Below are 21092 nucleotides of genomic sequence, written 5' to 3' on the forward strand. Positions count from 1 at the left end.
AGCATTGGCACTAATCAAATTCCCACAGAATTCAGTGATGGAACCCAGAGTCAGAGTCAGGGAGTCAACTGCAGATTTTCTTTGCAGTGTGGATTGTGCAAACTTTTCCTGCCGCTTGAGTTCAAAGGAATTCAAGACTCCAGCATGTTAGCTGCTGCCACCAAGTTTCACCTGGTTTGATGTCAGTGATGGTTGCCTATACTTTGATTACTGTTGATTTCCTCAGGAAAGACATATGTATTACCAAGGCATTCAATAGTTGTTGCTATGGCAATGCAACCAAGTAATTTTTTCAGAAAGCATCTTTACTGATTTAAGGAACATTGAATAAATTGGATCAATTTTTAACTGATCCATCAATTTTTTCAGTACATTCTGCCTTGGCTTGGTTTAAAAGAAACTGATCTCAAATCCTGTAAATACTCACACACACTTGTGAAATCAAATGGGCTCATGTGCCTGTGCATTCAGTGATCGTACTTGTGTGTGCAAAGGTGTTAAGATTTGACTTGTCAAGGAATGTGGGTCTATTACTGTTATACCTTTGTTTGCTGTGCACTGCAGGTATACATGTCAAGGACTATGCGTTCTAAAGAGAGAGAGAGTTCTTTAGAGGCAGAATTGTTACAGGCCATTGCAGGGTGGCACACCGTGCTCTCTCTGGGAGACTTTGCTTTTGTTTGTTGTTGTTTTTCCTTCAATCTAAACTATTCTATCTGGACTGAAAGTATATATTTGCTGTTTGTGTAGGGGGAAAACATAATGGTAACGTTTTTGTAAATCGCCAGTTTACTACATTTTCATGCTTTCCTCTTGTATTGTGCACCGAATTTCTGCCTTTTCCCCCCTCTGTAAGCTTTCTTCTCTTCATAGTAGTTGAACGTACAGTTTGAAATGCCTGGGACAGTTGTCCTGAATTCAGATACATTGTCCAAGATCCGGAGGGAAAAGGTGAAAAGCCACTGCTCTGGTCAATTCAAACTAGAGGGGATTTTAGGCAGACAATATATAATTATCCAAATGGGAATCTGGCCAGGGTATTAGAGTTACCTTGAACATCGCTACTCTTCCAAAAAGTGCCGTTGGATCCTATACAGCCACAAACCCTTGCTTACATCGCCTAGAAAACTCTACTGATCTGCAAAAAGCGTATTCTATTTCAGAGAAATGAAATCCATCTTCAATCATTTTTCTGGTTTTTAGCCTGCTGCCGTTTTGTAACCTTCCCTCCCTTTCAGCTCACACGCAAGCACCTGCCTATGTAACAACTACCAATATAGCCAAAGGAAAGCCTATATGACAGGCTCTTAATATCAATGTAACCCAGTTCAGGGACTTGGAACTTCTCATATCTGTAGTTCCGTAATGATAGATTGGTGAGCCTCACCTTGGAAATAGGGGAAACTGAGTGAAATTGAGAATAGGCTAGTACAAGACATGGATAAGAATCAGTATGAATTCTGTAAGGGAACTGCTCTAATCTCTTAGGCATCTTTGAAAAAGTTAATAAAGTAATATAGATTAAAATGACTCCATGGAAATAACTTTACTGCTGTTGAATTTTTTTTGAGAGCCCATGTTGGACTGGAATTCCAAAGGGTAGAGAGAGGCACAGGGCTAACAAGAGAGGGTCGTTTAACCTTGATGGTCTTTCATTCAAATAGAAGCACTCTAGACAAAAGGCTGGCTCCCACCCAACAGAACTGGTTTTGCAGGGGAGAGGTTGTCTGGCAATGGAATCAGCTAATAGGGGTCTGTGCTCATCTGTTGAGGCTGACCTGAAGCTCACATGACAGAGGAGATTGGGAGGCTATAACAGGGCAAGAGCTGTTCTACTCAGAGTCTTTGGCTACTTTCATCAACTCAAGCTAAGGGAAGACTGATTTGGGGAAGAGGAGGAAACCATGGCTACCTGAACACAGATTGATGCCCAAGGGAAAGGTGAGGTACAGTGAGTGGCATTGCATTCAGGGGTTCTGTTTCCTCTTGTGCTTTATCTTTTGAGTAAAGAGTCATTGAGTTAGAAACCTTTTGCTAACCGTGTCTATTTACTTTCACGGCCACATGCCTCTGAAGAGTAAGCTGTAACCTAGAAGGCTCACAACTTCCATGGAATTCTGGGGAACATGCTGGGGGGAGGCCTGTAGGAGATAGCACTAATGTCAGCACCTAGGCAATTGGACCGCAGGGTCCCCACTAACACAGCTCCAGCAAGAGAAGGGTATGCGGGATTCAGCCTTTGGAGCCCCTCACAGCAGTGTCCAGCAGGGGGAGCTGGACCAGATCTGGGACAACGACATACTAGCCATCAAAGTGTTGAATACAATTGTTCTCCTCAGAACTAAAATTAAACTCAAGCAGAGTGAGCAGATTTGATTGGCACAATCTAAATTGACTGTGGAGGAAAAACACTACAAAAGTAAGTAAAGGGCTCAGAAGTGTTTAAAATGGGAAGTGTCTGATGATGCACCGCTGTCCACGCATGGAGAAAGCTAGAGACGGAGAAGGCTGTATTTCACTCCGAGAGCGTCTGCTGCTGCTTGGTTCAAATGGCTGACCTTTTACAAAATGAAATTAAACTGGTGTTTGATGGGAAGAAGCACTTCAAGATTTTCCGCAGCGTATTAGTTCAATATTTGCCAACTTTGATTCCTTTGCTCTGTTGTCGAGCTTGGAATAAAATGTTGCGGTTTCTTATAGTACACATGAGAGATGCAGGTCTCTCTTTAATTTGGGCAATGTAAAGAAATCTGTACCTGAATGTGTTTATTGCCAGCCGTAATAGCTCTCCTCCCCGGCATCATGCCTTTCATCAGGCTCTCAAAGCACTTCAATATCAAATAAGACTCACAATACCTCCTCTGAGATAGGAGAGTATTTTATGATATGATGACATTTTGAACCATTACGTAGATACTACATCCCATTGCATTATGCTGGGGCGTGGGTCCAGAGCCGCTGGTGCTGTGGGAGCCCATTCCACAGCGTGGGGGTGATAGGAAGAGGCTGAGTGGATGCACTCTTAAATACCTGTTAGCATCAGGCTGCTGCAGCCAAACTCAAGTTCTGTTTGATTCAGTAGACTCTAACAAATGGCCTCTGATCAGCTAACATACTAAAACTGTCTATGAGGACATGGCGGTGCCAGTGGAGACACAGGCTAGCCACCGGAGCTTGGATCCAGTGGGTTAAGTGGGCTTGAGAGACTGAACTGTGCTAGCTTGAGCCCTCCTAGGGTGAGTCTGTCTATCCGGACTGGGACATTCACTGCCAGCCGCAGTGTAGGTGGTCTTACTGACCCTGTTTCCTGCCTTGATGTAAGCAGAGAAGAGAAGACTTCAGTAGCCCAAGCGGGCAGAAGAGTTATTCCGTTTTGGGTGGACTTGTTCATGATACCCTGGAAAGGGTCTGAACTTGGGTGACTTGGGCTGAGCCACAGAAGATCCGGGGCCAGAGGCAGGCGGCCAGCATGAGGGTCTGAAGCCGAAGATAGTGGCAACATCCCGCACTGATGCAAGGGGGCCCTCTAAGGGTGAGTGAGCACCACTACAGGGAGTCACCTTTAGAAGGGGGAGTGGGTAGATATTGGGAGCCCTGTAGTCCATCACTGGAGGTCAGTGAGGGGTTCTGTGTTCTTATGGGGCAGGTTGCTTACAATTAGAGTTATGCACATAGCTGGGTTTTGTTTGGTTCACTGGCACTGCAAAAATAAATAAATAATTAGTTTGGTGTGTAATCAAACATTTCTGATATTTAGCTTTTTTAAAAATATTTTTTTATTTTTGATAAAATTGAAGCCAATTTCTAAATGAAAAGACCTTTTGAATAAAAAAGGAAATTTATTTGTATTTGGTTTGTTACCAAAATAGTTTGGCAAAATTGACATGAATTCGCAAAACAGCTGTTGCCTCAAATCTGCATTTTGGGGGGGGGGAAATTCACCTAGAATTTTTTGCCCAGCTCTTATGAAGCTAGCACCATCTAAAAATATATATTTTAAGTGTGAGGGCCCCTGATCCGCCCCACACTTTGGAATATGCCTAGAACAAACCCTGCTTCAGATATGCCATGTTAACCTTAGTCCCAGAAGGGTCACTTTTAAAGAAGCATGCAAAATGCAGGTGCCCATGTGCCAAACACCCGCTTGGGTTTATATTCATGGGTAGTGTAGCACATTGGGTGTACTTCCTTTGGTCCTGCTTTGTCAGTTTCACAAGCTTTCAGTAATTAATGGAAGTCAAGATTTTCTTACTAGAGCACATGAGCAGCCAACTCTTGAACCAGCTTCAAAATCTTATATACACACAGGTGCCATTGAACTGTTTCATAATTCATTATGACATACTCATTAATTAAAAAACAAGAAGTGTTCAGGGCTTATCAACTTCAAATAGTGACACAAAGATTAGGAACAATAGAGAAACTGATCAAGGAGGGACTTGTCTTTTCCTTGATTGCCCAAATCTTGGTATATTGTCTGGAACGCCAGATAAGATTTAAAGTAACTTTAAACCAAACCTGGCCCCAGTGCCCTCTAGAATCTAAAGATAAAATGATGATTAATGGCACTTTATCAGAATAATTTCTGCCAGTTCAATTTTAAATAACTAAAAGTATCATGAGTTAAACCCTCACTTCTCTATAGATTTAATTTCCTTTTAAAAATGAAAAATTAGTAGCCTGAAGATAGACAGGTTTCAGAGTAGCAGCCGTGTTAGTCTGTATCCGCAAAAAGAACAGGAGTACTTGTGGCACCTTAGAGACTAACAAATTTATTAGAGCATAAGCTTTCGTGGGCTACAACCCATCCGAAGAAGTGGGTTGTAGCCCACGAAAGCTTATGCTCTAATAAATTTGTTAGTCTCTAAGGTGCCACAAGTACTCCTGTTCTTTTTTTGAAGATAGACAGTGATTGATGGACATAAACCAGACGTTAATTATGTTCCAGAAATAATTTTACTACAATTTAAAAAACTCCAGAAAAGAGCGAGGATTGAAGATGCATGAAAGTTAAGGATTGACATATCAACATAAATTAGGATGAAAACGCTGGAGAAATCGAATGAAATGGTTAGGACAGAAGCAGTGAAACTGTGTAGCTAGCTTGGAAAGGCAAAGTCATGTCACTAAAATACTTGCTAATGCAAAGATAGAGCTCAGTTTTCACTTGTGCAATATGAAATTGCATTTCTGTATTGTAATATTGATATTATGGTGATTAGTGTCCAATAAATTTGTATCAATAAAAAAAGGAATGTTTTCCTTTCCAGAGGGCCACACAAGCAGTAGTGTGACAGTAGGAACTACAGGTCACAAATGAGATTAGAGACTTATTATGCTAAATGCTGTATATACACTTAGTAAGAGACCCTGCTTCGGAGAGTTTGCAATCTCCATAGATTACAGAGAGAGGGTGGGGGAGAGTGTTTCATCCTGATTTTACACATGGGGAGCTGAGAATTTGCGTAAGACTACATAGGAAACCCATAGCAGAGCCAGGAATTGAACCTAAATAGCCCGAGCACCTGTCTCCCCTCCCCCCCTCCTCTCCCTACCCCCCTGACATAAGATGTTGAAATACACCCTGCTAGTGTGGAGGCACAAGGGGAACAGGAGTCTATGGCAGACAGGGAAGTTGGGTTTCTCTCTTCTTTGGAGATTGGGGTTCTTCTGAATCATTAAATACTGTTGCTAAGTGTTCCTCTTTTTGGCAGGCTTATTAGACAGGTTGAATTGGCATGGAGCATGTGTTATCCCCGTAGCTCTAGAAATAATTCCCCCAGCAGGTCAAGGATGAAATATTTGATGGGACAGGATGGAAAACTCAGCTCTGCATTGCTCATCCTGTATTTGAACTCTCCTGGGCTGTCCATCTTATATCTTTCCCTAGCTCTGAAAGCACCTATAAGAAAACAAGTTATGAATGCATACATGGGGAATACTGCAAAGGCATCCATTGTGTTTTATCTCCTTCACCTCCCATATCATCATGGGAGCTCTTTTATGGGCACCAATCCGGAGTGCTATCACACCCCCTCCCAAATACTGAGCACCATGTGGGCCCGATCAACCCAGGTACAGTAGTTTGAATGTTCCTTCCTCACGCATTCACCTGATTCTTGCAGCCTGTCACTGGGTAATTCGCACACTACATGATTTCAAATCCCCCATAACTGAAAGGGCTGGAGACTACTATTTCCTGCAGTGCTTGTGGAAGCATGAAGTGTTGTTAAGGCTGAATGCACCTTGGGTTTTCTTGCTAACCTTTTCAGATGTCAGCTGGAAGCTGGCTGAGAAGTAATCAGTTCTCTTCCCCTTCCATTTCTGCAGAGCCGTGGTGCTGCATAGTTGACGGGCATAAAGCAAACCAGCATTTGACAACATGAAGCACTTCAGAACTAATTGCCAGTTTCAATCTGAAGCATGCAAGTAGCTAAGATAAATTGGCACCCATCAACTTAATCTGTATCAGTATGTGTGCAAGAACCTATTCTTAGATGTAGAGCTTTAAGCCTTCCCTTGTTAGGAAACTGTTTTATAGAAATGTTGTGTTCTCTTTTTAAATTAGGGCCATCTCAAAGAAGTCGAGGAGGGAAGACTGTCTTAATAGGAAGATTTTGCATAGGGCTTTACAACAATAGGTCTCAAAGAACTTTTGAGTAGTGACTAAGTATCGTTAGTTTAATTTATAAATAGTGAAACTGAGGCACATGGAGACATGACTTCCTCAGGGTCATGCAGCACATGACAGGAACAGAATCCAGCTCATTTGACACTCTGTTCAGTATCTGATCCACTGGATCATGCTGCCTCTTGTTTGTATTATTTCCTGTTCTCTAGTGGATAGACTAAGAGACTGCCCGTTTGGAGCAGGTTAAGAAAAAGAGACATGGGGTCTGATTCAGATCTCATTTAACTAGCTTTACACTGGTGTAATTTCACTGTCTTAAGTGGAATTGCTGCTGATTGGCACTAGTATATAAGGGATATTTGACACTAAGCATCTTTGACTGATAGGAAACCAAAGCAAGTCAAGTTTAGTAGGCAAATTTAAGTGTCCCTTATGAGAATCATGCAAGATCCTTTTAATAAACTGTGTATATTGTAGAATGATTCCTAAGAATTACAGACAACCCCCTGAGAAACAGAAGCTAGACTTGAGAACACACATAGTGTTTGACTCTTAATCATTCTTTGCTATATTCTGAGAATATTCAGATTCTGCATCTTTAGTAATGAGCACATTCATATCATGCCTTCATCTGAAGATCTCAGTGCTCTTTATGGACACGAAACATTTAATTAAGCATCACAACAGCCCTTTGGGATATGCAAGTGCTACCCCCGTGTATAGCCAGTGGAACAAGTTTGGAGAGGTTAAGGTTAAAAAAAAAAGTTTCAGAAGTGGACACTGGCTTTGGCAGCCTTAATGTGTGAATGCCTGGGCTGGCCAGGGCCTCTTTTTTTAGAAATGCTGAGCAGCCAGAGCTCCCTGTAATGATCTAGTGGGCAGGACCTTGATTTTTAAGGCTATCTGAAAGATGATAGCACAGTGTGGGTGACGGTTGTGGTTACTGCTTGCTTGTATTATAGCAGTGCCTAGAGGTCCCAACCAAGTTTAGGGCCCCTTTTCTGACAGTCGCTATACTAACACTCCACGAGACAATCCATGCTCCAGAAACCTTAGAATTTAAACAGGTAAGACAGACAAAGGGATTAGAAGAGGAAATGGAAGCACAGAGAAGCAAAGTTGTAGTATACTCAAAAATGTCTTAAAATTACTTATGACTTTAAGTGTAAGGGGTTTCCTGGTCCTGCTTGCAAGCTAGGAGGGTCTGTAGGGAAGCATGCGATCTGGGACTGAGTCTTGTGCAGTCAGTCTGCAGAGAGCCAGGCTAGAGCAAATTGCGATGAGTTGTGTCTCTTGGTCTTATGGAGCAGCCTGCTTTCAGTTTCTCTCTGTTTTTGGTTCTTGTGTGTTAGGATTTTGGATTCTAAGGAATAAAATGGTGTTATACGGCACCTGCTTGAAAGAGTATTTTATGTTTTTATCTAACTTCTCTTTATGTATGCTGGTAACATAAGAGAAGCAACTTGCTCCAAGGCACGTTGGTCAGTGTCAGGTCTGGGAATAGAATCCATGTCTCTTGACTCCCAGTCCATTATCCTGTCCAGTGCTGTATCCATGCTGGGGTGTTGTGTCACTACTGACTAAGGGTATGTCTACACTACGAAATTAGGTCGAATTTATAAAAGCCGGTTTTATAGCAATCGGTTGTATACAGCCGATTGTGTGTGTCCCCACATAAAATGCTCTAAGTGCTCTAGTCGGCGGACCGCGTCCACAGTACCGAGGCTAGCGTCGACTTCCGGAGCATTGCACTATGGGTAGCTATCCCACAGTTCCCGCAGTCTCCGCCGCCCATTGGAATTCTGGGTTGAGATCCCAATGCCTGAATGATGCAAAACAGTGTCGCGGGGGGGTTCTGGGTACATGTCGTCAGGCCCCTCCCCCTCCGTCAGAGCAACGGCAGACAATAGATTCGCGCCTTTTTACCTGGGTTACCTGTGCAGACAACATACCACGGCAAGCATGGAGCCCGCTCAGCTCAGCTCACCGTCACCATATGTCATCTGGGTGCCAGCAGACGTGGTACTGCATTGCTACACAGCAGCAGCAGCTAACTGCCTTTTGGCGGTAGACGGTGCAGCATGACTGGTAGCCTTCATCGGCGATCTGGGTGCTGGCAGCCGTGGGGCTGGCAGCCGTAGGGCTGCATTGCACCAGCCCCTTGCCTTTTGGTAGAAGATGGTATATTACGACTGGTATCCGTCGTCATCGTACTGCAGTGGCTGTCAATCATGGGCACCTGGGCAGACATGCTCAGTCCTATCGAACTGTCTTGATGATGATGGCTATCAGTCGTAGTATGCTATTTTCTGCCAAGCGCCCAGTATTTTCTGCCAAGCACCCAGAAGATGCCGAGGGCTATCAGTCATGCTGCACCGTCGTCTGCCAGCTTAAGATGTACAAAATAGATTTGTTCTGTATTCATTTGCTTCCCCCTCCCTCCGTGAAATCAACGGCCTGCTAAACCCAGGCTTTTGAGTTCAATCTTTGGGGGGGGCCATTCTGTGTGACAGTTGTTTGTGTTTCTCCCTGATGCACAGCCACCTTTGTTGATTTTAATTCCCTGTACCTGTACGCCATGTCGTCACTCGCCCCTCCCTCCCTCCCTCCTTCCCCTGGTCCGTCAGATACTAGTTTCGCGCCTTTTTTCAGACCAGACGCCATAGCTAGCACTGGGATCATGGAGCCCGCTCAGATCACCGTGGCAATTATGAGCACTATGAACACCACGCGCATTGTCCTGGAGTATATGCAGAGCCAGGACATGCCAAAGCAAAACCAGGACCAGCCGAGGAGGCGATTGCAGCGCGGCGACGAGAGTGATGAGGAAATTCACATGGACATAGACCTCTCACAAGGCACAGGCCCCAGCAATGTGCAAATCATGGTGTTACTGGGGCAGGTTCATGCCATGGAACGCCGATTCTGGGCACGGGAAACAAGCACAGACTGGTGGGACCGCATCGTGCTGCAGGTGTGGGACGATTCCCAGTGGCTGCGAAACTTTCGCATGCGTAAGGGCACTTTCATGGAACTTTGTGACTTGCTTTCCCCTGCCCTGAAGCGCCAGAATACCAGGATGAGAGCAGCCCTCACAGTTGAGAAGCGAGTGGCGATAGCCCTGTGGAAGCTTGCAACGCCAGACAGCTACCGGTCAGTCTGGAATCAATTTGGAGTGGGCAAATCTACTGTGGGGGCTGCTGTGATCCAAGTTGCCAGGGCAATGAAAGACCTGGTGATATCAAGGGTAGTGACTCTGGGAAACGTGCAGGCCATAGTGGATGGCTTTGCTGCAATGGGATTCCCAAACTGTGGTGGGGCCATAGACGGAACCCATATCCCTATCTTGGCACCGGAGCACCAAGCCACCGAGTACATAAACCACAAGGGGTACTTTTCAATGCTGCTGCAAGCCCTGGTGGATCACAAGGGATGTTTCACCAACATCAACGTGGGATGGCCGGGAAAGGTACATGATGCTCGCGTCTTCAGGCACTCTGCTCTGTTTCGAAAGCTGGAGGAAGGGACTTTCTTCCCGGACCAGAAAGTAACCGTTGGGGATGTTGAAATGCCTATCGTGATCCTTGGGGACCCAGCCTACCCCTTAATGCCATGGCTCATGAAGCCGTACACAGGCAGCCTGGACAGGAGTCAGGACCTGTTCAACTACAGGCTGAGCAAGTGCCGAATGGTGGTGGAATGTGCATTTGGACATTTAAAAGCGCGCTGGCGCAGCTTACTGACTCGCTCAGACCTCAGCGAAAAGAATATCCTCATTGTTATTGCTGCTTGCTGTGCTCTCCACAATATCTGTGAGAGTAAGGGGGAGACATTTATGGCGGGGTGGGAGGTTGAGGCTAATCGCCTGGCCGCTGATTACGTGCAGCCAGACACCAGGGCGGTTAGAGGAGCACAGCAGGGCGCGGTGCGCATCAGAGAAGCTTTGAAAACGAGTTTTGTGACTGGCCAGGCTACGGTGTGAAACTTCTGTTTGTTTCTCCTTGATGAACCCTCCGCCCTCCCCCCCCCCCCCCGGTTCAGTCTACTTCCCTGTAAACCAACCACCCCACCTTCCCCTCCTCCCTTCGAGCACCGCTTGCAGAGGCAATAAAGTCATTGTTACTTCACATTCATGCATTCTTTATTAATTCATCACACAACTAGGGGGATAATTGCCAAGGTAGCCCGGGATGGGTGGGGGAGGAGGGAAGGAAAAGGACACACTGCAGTTTAAAACTTTAACTCTTATTGAAGGCCAGCCTTCTGATGCTCGGGCAATCATCTGGGGTGGAGTGACTGGGTGGCCAGAAGCCCCCCCACCGTGTTCTTGGGCGTCTGGGTGAGGAGGCTATGGAACTTGGGGAGGAGGGCTGTTGGTTACACAGGGGCTGTAGCGGCGGTCTCTGCTCCTGCTGCCTTTCCTGCAGCTCAACCATACGCTGGAGCATATCAGTTTGATGCTCCAGCAGCCGGAGCATCGACTCTTGCCTTCTGTCTGCAAGCTGACGCCACCTATCATCTTCAGCCCGCCACTTGCTCTGTTCATCCCGCGATTCAGCCTGCCACCTCTCCTCTCGTTCATATTGTGCTTTTCTGTAGTCTGACATTGACTGCCACCACGCATTCTGCTGTGCTCTGTCAGCGTGGGAGGACATCTGGAGCTCCGTGAACATATTGTCCCGCGTCCTCCGTTTTCTCCTTCTAATCTTCACTAGCCTCTGTGAAGGAGAAACATTTGCAGCTGGTGGAGGAGAAGGGAGAGGTGGTTAAAAAAGACACATTTTAGAGAACAATGGGTACACTCTTTCACGTTAAATTTTGCTGTTCACATTACACAGCACATGTGCTTTCGTTACAAGGTCGCATTTTTCCTCTTATATTGAGGGCCTGCCGGTTTGGTGTGAGAGATCACTCACGCAGTGCCAGGCAACAGATTTCGGCTTGCAGGCAGCCATGGTAAGACACAGTCGTTTGGCTTTTTTAACCTTCTTAACATGTAGCGCTCTCATTTCCCCTACCAAGCACCCGTTGGGTTGGCCATTTAAAATGGGTTTGCAATGTAAAAGGAGGGGCTGCGGTTTCCGGGTTAACATGCAGCACAAACCCAACTAACTCCCCTCCCCCCCACACCCAATTCTCTGGGATGATCACTTCACCCCTCCCCCCCACCGCGTGGCTAACAGCGGGGAATATTTCTGTTCAGCAGAGCAGGAAGGGGCACCTCTGAATGTCCCCTTAATAAAATCGCCCCATTTCAACCAGGTGACCGTGAATGATATCACTCTCCTGAGGATAACAAAGAGCGATAAGGAATGGATGTTGTCTGCATGCCAGCAAACACCGGGACCATACGCTGCCATGCTTTGTTATGCAATGATTCCAGACTACGTGCTACTGGCCTGGCGTGGTAAAGTGTCCTACCATGGTGGACGGGATAAGGCAGCCCTCCCCAGAAACCTTTTGCAAAGGCTTTGGGAGTACATCCAGGAGAGTTTTCTGGAGATGTCCCTGGAGGATTTCCGCTCCATCCCCATACACGTTAACAGACTTTTCCAGTAGCTGTACTGGCCGCGATTGCCAGGGCAAATTAATCATTAATCACGCTTGCTTTTAAACCATGTGTAATATTTACAAAGGTACACTCACCAGAGGTCCCCTGTGGGTGAGTTCGGGGGTTACTGGTTCCAGGTCCAGGGTGATAAACATATCCTGGCTGTTGGGGAAACCGGTTTCTCCGCTTCCTTGCTGCTGTGAGCTATCTACATTATCTCCATCCTCATCTTCCTCGTACCCCGAACCCGCTTCCCTGTGTGTTTCTCCAGTGAGGGAGTCATAGCACACGGTTGGGGTAGTGGTGGCTGCACCCCCTAGAATGGCATGCAGCTCCGCGTAGAAGCGGCATGTTTGCGGCTCTGCCCCGGACCTTCCGTTTGCTTCTCTGGCTTTGTGGTAGGCTTGCCGTAGCTCCTTAATTTTCACGCGGCACTGCTGTGCGTCCCTGTTATGGCCTCTGTCCTTCATGGCCTTGGAGACATTTTCTAATATTTTGCCATTTCGTTTACTGCTTCGGAGTTCAGCTAGCACTGATTCATCTCCCCATATGGCGAGCAGATCCCGTACCTCCCGTTCTGTCCATGCTGGAGCTCTTTTGCGATCCTGGGACTCCATCACGGTTACCTGTGCTGATGAGTTCTGTGTGGTCACCTGTGCTCTCCACGCTGAGCAAACAGGAAATGAAATTCAAACGTTCGCGGGCCTTTTCCTGTCTACCTGGCCAGTGCATCTGAGTTGAGAGTGCTGTCCAGAGCGGTCACAATGAAGCACTGTGGGATAGCTCCTGGAGGCCAATAACGTCGAATTCCGTCCACACTACCCCAATTCCGACCCGCTAAGGCTGATTTTATCGCTAATCCCCTTATCGGAGGTGGAGTAAAGAAACCGGTTTAAAGGGCCCTTTAAGTCGAAAGAAAGGGCTTCGTCGTGTGAACGTGTCCAGGCTTAATTTGATTTAACGCTGCTAAAGTCGACCTACACTCGTAGTGTTTAGGTCGACCAGGCCTTAGAAAGGAGAGCACAACCTCTAGAACTGCTGTTTCCAGCAGCAGTTGTGCTTATTAGGGTAAGACAGTGAAATGCTGAACAGTAAAGTAATTTATCACATCCAAACGGAGTAAAATGGCAAGTGAACATGTTGAGCACTAATGGCATAATTTTCAAAGGTCCTGAGCACCTGCTGCTCCTGTTGAAGTCAGAGGCATTAGGGGGTGCTCAGCAAGTGTTTGCTCTTGAGTCCAGAGAGTTACAGCAGATATTAAAATGTCACTGCTGCAGACCAAGCTGCTACAGCCTTCAGATAGCTAACTGCTCTTTGCTGTCTAATTTTTAAATTTCATTTCCATTCACCTTCTGTTCCATCCTTTACATAATACCTTGTCACTTCAGTAGAAACAATAAGGAACCTTTTCACTCAGAAGTGCTGCTCCAAAATCTGACTTAAGCTGGAGAACAAAAAGCTAGCATGGAGCATCAGCTCCCAATGAGCAATTGAGAACAAAACACGGGCTCCTCTGCTGGTTTTCCATACCTTGTCACCCCTCTCTAATTCAGGCTGTCACAGGGTGTTTCACTTTCCACGGGTATTGAGGGGCGGAAGCTGCAATCTTTGGGTTCCCATTTCAAAGCACCTAATGTTTGGGATGCATTTACATCTAGAGTATTTTTGTTTGTTTGGCCCACTAGAAAGCTAGCGGCTATTTGCAAAAGCCAGATCAGAGTTTGTATTTCAGACATGCAGAGTTTGCGGGTTGGGTTATGAGGGTCCAAGCTGAGACGGATCTTTTTAATAGAAGTTTATAGGCCTGATCATTCTGATCTTGCTGCTTTCCACCCAGATAGAACTCCATTTACTTCAATGGAGTTAGCCTTGATATATCACTAATGCTGAATTCACTTTGCTATGGTACCCACAACAGAGCCAAAGCATTTCAATGGATGATTTAGTTGGGGATTGGTCCTGCTTTGAGCAGGGGGTGGGACTAGATGCCTCCTGAGGTCCCTTCCAACCCTGATATTCTATGGAGATTGCAATCCCCAGTGTTGGGTGGCTACCATGGAAAATCAAGTTTTTCTAACCCCCCCCCCCCCCCCCCTTCATGGTACGCTGGTGAAAGTGAGCTCAGACCTGGCCCCTGGTGAGTTTAGCTCCAAATCATCTCACCCTTCTGTCTCTCCATGTAAGAACTGGTTTTGTTTTATTGCAACCCTGTTTTATTGCAGCCCTTGAGTCTGACGTAATGTATGTATTTCTATTGCAGATAATCGGCTTGGTGGTCCTGTGCATTGGCATCTATGCAGAAGTGGAAAGACAGAAACACAGAACCTTGGAAGGGATCTTCCTAGCTCCAGCTGTGGTTCTCCTTCTGCTGGGCATCACAATGTTTGCTGTTTCCTTTATTGGAATGGTTGGGTCCCTCAGAGACAACAGGACACTGCTGAAGACGGTAAGAGCTTTATACCCTTCTTGTTCTACACTGTGGAGTCGTCGTCCCATGTTTTACAAGCTGAAGGGTATGAATCACTTAACATTCCAGGATCTCCCTGAACCTATACTGGAGAAGGCTTTTTAAAAAAAAACCTTGAATGGGTTTTCCCTCTTCTGCTTGTGGCATGGATTCTTCTTTATGGGAGAAGGTAGACTAGAGAAAGGCTGACCTAGTGTATAGTATTTCATTCATAAAATTTCTTTCCAATGAACCTATTTAACTGAAGCTGTATGATTAACTTAGTTTTACATCATGGAGGCCTTTCAAAATACTCCTAGGAGGCAACTGATTGGTGACCATGTGTCTTTGAAAATCCATGGCCTGGCCTAATGGCTGTTGGTCTGAGCAAAGTGTGTATTTGCCCTTCAGCCACAGATTCATAGGACTCAATGTTGCTCCATTGATTAACACAAAGAAGTAAATGGTAGCACCACTCGATAAATGCTTGATGCACATAGTGTTTTGACTTGAATCTGGGTAAGCTTGAAGGGCTGGAGTAGGAAACTGAGCCCATATGTTGTGGCAGTTATTTATATACTATTGCATCAACAGTTCATAGTGCATCCAGGTAGAAATGGGAGCAATGACACCTGAGATGATGTGCGACTCTTGATTGTGGAGATTCATCGTGCTGGAGAACAACCTTTCAAGTCAAAATCTTTCCCGTAGGGCAGTGGCAGCTATTCATTTAATGAAAAGTTTATTAGAAACAGGTGGGGAGGAGAGGGGGAATCCCACACATGTTCTTTCCAAACTACCTTTTCCTTTCCTACAAATGCTTTTATCTAGTCTTGGAATTCTTTTTTCCCCACCCTTAACAGAGTTTTACTTTTTCATTTCCTAAACGCGTTGCAGTGAACTGACACACAAGTGTGTGTGCAAATGCGTGTACCACTCTCATCTGCTGGATAGAACCAGAACTGCTCAGATGCGTCACAGCAGAAAAGCCCTAACTGGCACTGGAGATTCGCCATCAGCTTATGCAGTAGGAGCCTGTGCTTCTGGAACTGGAAAATTGTTCTCTCCCTGCTGCTGCTATAAATTCCAAGTGGCCGTGGTGTGTTGCATAGCAACAACCATGAAGTCCTAGCTAGCGATGAATTTGCTACATTTTAATGTGCAAGCTTCAGTCCTCAGCTCCATCCACAGCTTCAGCCCCTTCCTATGGCATTCTCCCACCTATGCCCTATAAATTTCACATATATCATCTGCCACCTAGCTAATATTTGTACCTGATCTTGTGGTATTGAGATGGTATATTTGTATGGAATTACTACTTGATATTTTAACTTCTGCGGAGAAGGCAGCACTGTAGCAACGGCCTGGTATAATTTAATTGCAAAGCTGATACCTAAGCATTCTCTTATTATCTACGGTTGAATGCCTAGTAGCATCTGCGGAAAGTGTTGCTAGGTTTCTCCTGGGTTAAAATATAAAGTTATTTTTAAGCTGCAATTCCATCTCTGGTTTAGCACACTCCCCATTGTTAGGTTTATTGTAGTTCAAACAGTTCCAAGAACAAACAGCTTTGGTTCCTTTTGTGAGGCAATTTTTATGGGGGAGGGGGAGAGGAGAATTCCCTTTTCTGTAACAACTCAGAGCTGTAGGATATGAGGAGCAGAGCCCTCCCCTTTGATTCTTAACCTTTTTCTGAAGGTTTTGTTGGAGCCTTGACTTACTGCATTCAACTGACATTTTTGGCTTGCTACATTTTCATTGTCTATCTTTGCTCTGGAAGGCTGGAGTGAAACATGGCAAGACCCTTGCTGTGCAACTCTGCTCATGTTGACAGGGCATCGAATAGATACCTGGGGTTCTGGGGAGTTGTATCTCCCAGATCCGAGTTTATCGGATAACTCTGACATTGAAGCAGCTAGCCAGGTGAGTCACCTAGGTCTTCGGAGGTTTGAAGGCCACTTTCCCACAGCTGGGTCTTTGCTGCTGCAGTACTTCAATCATGAGGAAGGGCCCTGATTTCAAAAGATGTAATTCATCCCATCTCTAGGAAGTGAAGCTGCTGTTTCCAAAGTGAATAACGGGCAGCCAGTTCCCTCCACTCCAGCTGGCATCCCACCGACACTGGGTTCATTCTACCGTCAGCCAACCATCATCTACCCAGTGGCCATCACACGTTTCCCACTCTTTAAAATAATACATTATCTTTGTGTGTCTTCCCTCCTGCCAGGTGCATGTGTAATGATGTCCTTTGTCAGGTTGTTTGTGGGGCTTGAATCTGGGACCTCTGGCTCTAACTCAAGCAGTAGAGGCTCATGGTTTTAAAGAACTAACTCCTTTCATTTGGAGGCAGTAGTTTAGAATCATAAACTCAGAAGCACACAGATTCAGAATGGGTGTCACTCCCCATGGCCGGGGAAGCTGGATCTGATTTTCTCAGAAGTCCATAGCAATTCAGATCCCCACACAGGCCACCATTTGTAACGATGCCCCAGTGGTCATTATCCTGGCATCTCCCAAGGCACACTGGCCAGGATACAACTTTTATAATGCGTTACAATGACGCCACTATGCCTAATGCATATTCAGTAAGGGGTTTCTCCCCTTTTCCTTATTTGCATATCCTCACCCTACTAACGTGGAGGTGCCCTTCTCCCATAGGTTACTAGGCCTGGTACCTCAAGCTCATTAGTATATACGTCAGTCAGTTACCAATGGCACTTTGTGGTCAGACATCTGCTGAAGTTCCCAACATAAAATATCCCAAGCTGGAATAACTAGCACCTGTCCACAGTGTTCGTTGCACCTTGTGATAGCTTATGATTTAGGGCAGTGGTCCCCAACCTCTTCCGGGTGGCAGGTGCCGGACGACGAGCCACTGAGGACCGTGGCTGGCGGACAAGCATCCGCCGAAATGCCACCAAGAAGCGGCAACGTCAAGAGGCGTCGCCACTGAAATGCCGCCGAAAATCAGCGGCATTTCAGCGGCGACGCCTCTTGGTGAAGCCGCTTTTCAGCGTCATTTCGGCGGTGATGCCTCGTGATGACGCCGCTTTTCGGCGGCATTTCAGCGGATGCTTGTCCGCCGGCCAGTATGTGGGCACACATAGATGCCCCGGCGGGCGCCATGGCGCCTGCGGGCACCGCGTTGGGGACCACTGATCTAGGGTTACTCCTGGCTAGCTGCTTATGCTAAGGCTTTGGGGTCTTCTGCCTTGTTTAGTTAAGCTATTATTTTACAGGCCTTGAGGCTCGTAGTCTCATGGCATTACTGCCTCACCTGTAGGCTACAATACATCTTGCCACTGCCCTCTGCTGAAGGATATGTCAGACCTGCTCAAGTGTATAATCACCCGTCACCCTCCCATGGCTGCAGACTACAGAGGAAATGAAACCCAATACTTCTCTCTGCCTGCAAGCCGCCTCGCACCTCCTGGGGGGTTTACTCTGAACAAGGGCAGGTAGTGTTGCTGCTGCCTACCTTCCCTTAGGTAGGGTTCTGCTGGAAAGGGTAGATTTTAGTGTCTTGTAGGCTGCTATGAGATATGAGATATGGATTCATCCCCAGCTGCCTAAGTTATGCCCCCTCCCTAGCTGCCTCTCCTGGGACCAGTCCCCCCCTAGCAGGGGTGAGGTCAGCAGCTTCTTCGTACTTGCTCAGCCTCATACCCCTGGATTCTGTGCTCCTTGGGGTCTCCATCAGGGTCTGCACAAATGGAAGCTGCTCAGATATTCTGGAAATGGGAGGTCCATAAGTACCTATGTAAGTAGATAGCCCTTGGCCCAACTCAGCGATGCGGCAGAAAAACTGAGCCAATATTTCAAGTCAATCCATGCCAGCTAGTTTCTGCTCCTTAGGATTTGGATTCTACACAGACAAAGCTTCCTGTTACTGAGGTCATACCTAGCAACGTGTATGTGGCTTCATGACAGCTCTGTTTACACATCAGCAGTTGTTCAGCCACAGTCAATTCCTTCTCAGTAAGTATCTCTTCAATTCAATGACCTGGGATGCTCCAGCGAGGATTTTTGCTAGTGTGTATGTGTCTGTGGGTGCAGAGAGTATTAATTGTTTGGATAGTGAAATTAACAACATTCAAGTCTATGTCTGCTGCCAGTCCTGTTTGTTTTTTATTATTATTTTAATTAAACACCAATATGAGCATATGGTCACTTGCATTTAAGTGTAGCATTGCTTTTGATTGCTGTGCACTTGCATCTTGAATTGATATCGATGTTCCCTTAACTAGGGAAACAAATCACCATTGTCTTTGCTGCTCTGGCAATAACTGCCTCTGATGTTATAAGATTATCATAGTTTTTCAGTAGCTTCTGTATTCCCAGCTTGCTTTGCAGCTACTATGCAAGTGAATATGTATGTATGTAAGACATGTTGCATGGAACATGTGATTATTCACATTATACTGATAGGTATTCAGCTAATACCAAGGAATCATAATGAATGCGCAAGCAGGAAGAGCAGTTATTTCAAGTACTAACAAATATGTATGTATTATTCATAGACTACATTCACTGATATGAATTGCCAATTTCAGTTAATGCTGCCTAGTTATTTGTGACATCAAAATATCCTGCTGAAATGTTTTGCAAAAGGAGGCAACTCTCAAATTTTGGACAAATCTTTAAAATTATTGCGCACACAAGCGTGTTTAAGGCAAAATTGGAGAATCCTTTTATGCATCTTTTTATCTGCTCTGTGTTACTTTTGGTAAAATATTTAGCCTTGGCTAAACTTCTTTATCAATTTTTGATTATATTGCTTTTCTGCTTGTTTTTAGGCAAACACCTGTTAATTTCAGTGGGAGTTTGCCTGAGTAAGGTATGAGTGAAAAAGGAGTGACGACCTCCTTTGCAATCGAAATTGATCCAAAAATATACCATGTAGTAGCATTACCATCACCATCTAAATACATCCACTAACATGCCACATGAGTGGATGTATCAGATTTCCTAAACACGTGTGCTCAGTAGCAGACCTTAGCTTTCTCCTCAACCACTCTTGCATACAGAACCATGCAAATAATTGTGGGGAGTGGGTGAGTTTCAGTTCAGTGGCCAAACCGAAAAATGGAAGAAAAAAATATCCAGTTGAACTAAACATTTTTTTACCCAAATATGAAGTGTTTGAGGGTTGTTGTTGTTTAATCTTTTTTTTTTTTTTTTTAAGAAAATTGAACTAACATTCAAAACAAAGGCAGTTCAAATTGAAAAATAAACACATTTTGAAATCGTTGAATTGAACACTTCAACTTTTGGGGGATTTTTTTTTTTTAATGAAACAGTTTAGCAAATTTAGCACTAGTTCACAAAATGTTCAGGTCAATTTGAATCTGCCCTTTTTGGTGGGAAAAATGTTTCATCTGAAAAATCTCAACCAACCCTACCTGCATATAAGTATTTCTTTCCTGTTCTTTATGGCTATTAAGAAAGCTCAATCTTTCCCGTATAATACAGGGCATTAGAATTTTTTCCTAGACATTACTTTTGATGTCTAGAAGCAATTTTATTACCCTTGCTTCTAGACATCAGTAGTAATGTAACATCAACGGTGAAATTCCTTTACATGGCTCATCTCTGTGGGGGCTTCCTCCCACACAGCAGGATAAAACCAACATTTACTGACATCCTTCCAGGGAGCAACCTTTCCTTTTCTCTTTCCTTTCAAATCAAACATGTATAGAATGTCTTCTTCTCCCTTCATATGAGTATTCTACAGAAGGATAATTTTTAGTGCATAACTTTGAAGTAGATTCATCAATATCTCACTTTTCCCCCCCTCTTTATGCTGATAAGCACTATTTATGGCTAACATTCTATTTTCTCTGCCTATGGGTAAATGAGAAAGTGGGGGAAAAGACACACAATACAGTGATAATCTTATGCTTACTGTGACAGAGGGCAGCAGATGCAAAATTTCTTGGAGTAGGCTCGGTTCTGCAGTAAAACACCGCCGTATGTGTACTGATAAAAATACTTTACTGTGAATATTAACAGCAATGTGCCCGGCATGGAGTAGAGTGATGTAAAATGTATGTTGTGAAGTTTTGGAATTACCATAATAAAGCCACCCCCCCTTCTAGTGCTTTTTATTTCATGCTGCTATGTTCAACTCCTAAAATAAATGCGTTGGCAGGGGTTGTTCAGATGGAACACTTCATGTTGATTTAGGGCCCTTAGAAATCACTTATATAGCACAAGTGTTTTCTAACATACTGTGTGAAGGATCAAAAATAAACCCATCTTTTTTAATTTTATGTGTCATTTGTAGAGAAGTCCAGTAGAATTCAATAGGGATGCAAGTTTTCATTTATTAACAATGGAAAAGTTTTGGAGCTCATTGGCTGGGTTCTAGCTATTATGGGCCCTGATCAAAAGTTAGGCCTGAGCAGTCTGTAGATACTATAGCAATTGATTAGGGGATTAACCATCAGTTCCAGGACAGG

General features: G+C 45.0%; 1 protein-coding gene across 1 annotated transcript in view; it reads left to right on the plus strand.

Annotated features, from left to right (window-relative positions):
- Window positions 1–21092, plus strand: part of LOC135874779 (tetraspanin-15-like) — a 198079-nt gene that overhangs the window by 17144 nt on the left and 159843 nt on the right. Inside the window, exon 2 of the mRNA XM_065399708.1 lies at window positions 14446–14631. Coding sequence (XP_065255780.1) covers window positions 14446–14631 — 186 coding nt within the window. The remainder of the gene's footprint in view (window positions 1–14445; window positions 14632–21092) is intronic.

This window comes from Emys orbicularis, chromosome 2 (genome assembly GCF_028017835.1).
Source record: "Emys orbicularis isolate rEmyOrb1 chromosome 2, rEmyOrb1.hap1, whole genome shotgun sequence".
Classification (NCBI taxonomy): Eukaryota; Metazoa; Chordata; order Testudines; family Emydidae; genus Emys; species Emys orbicularis.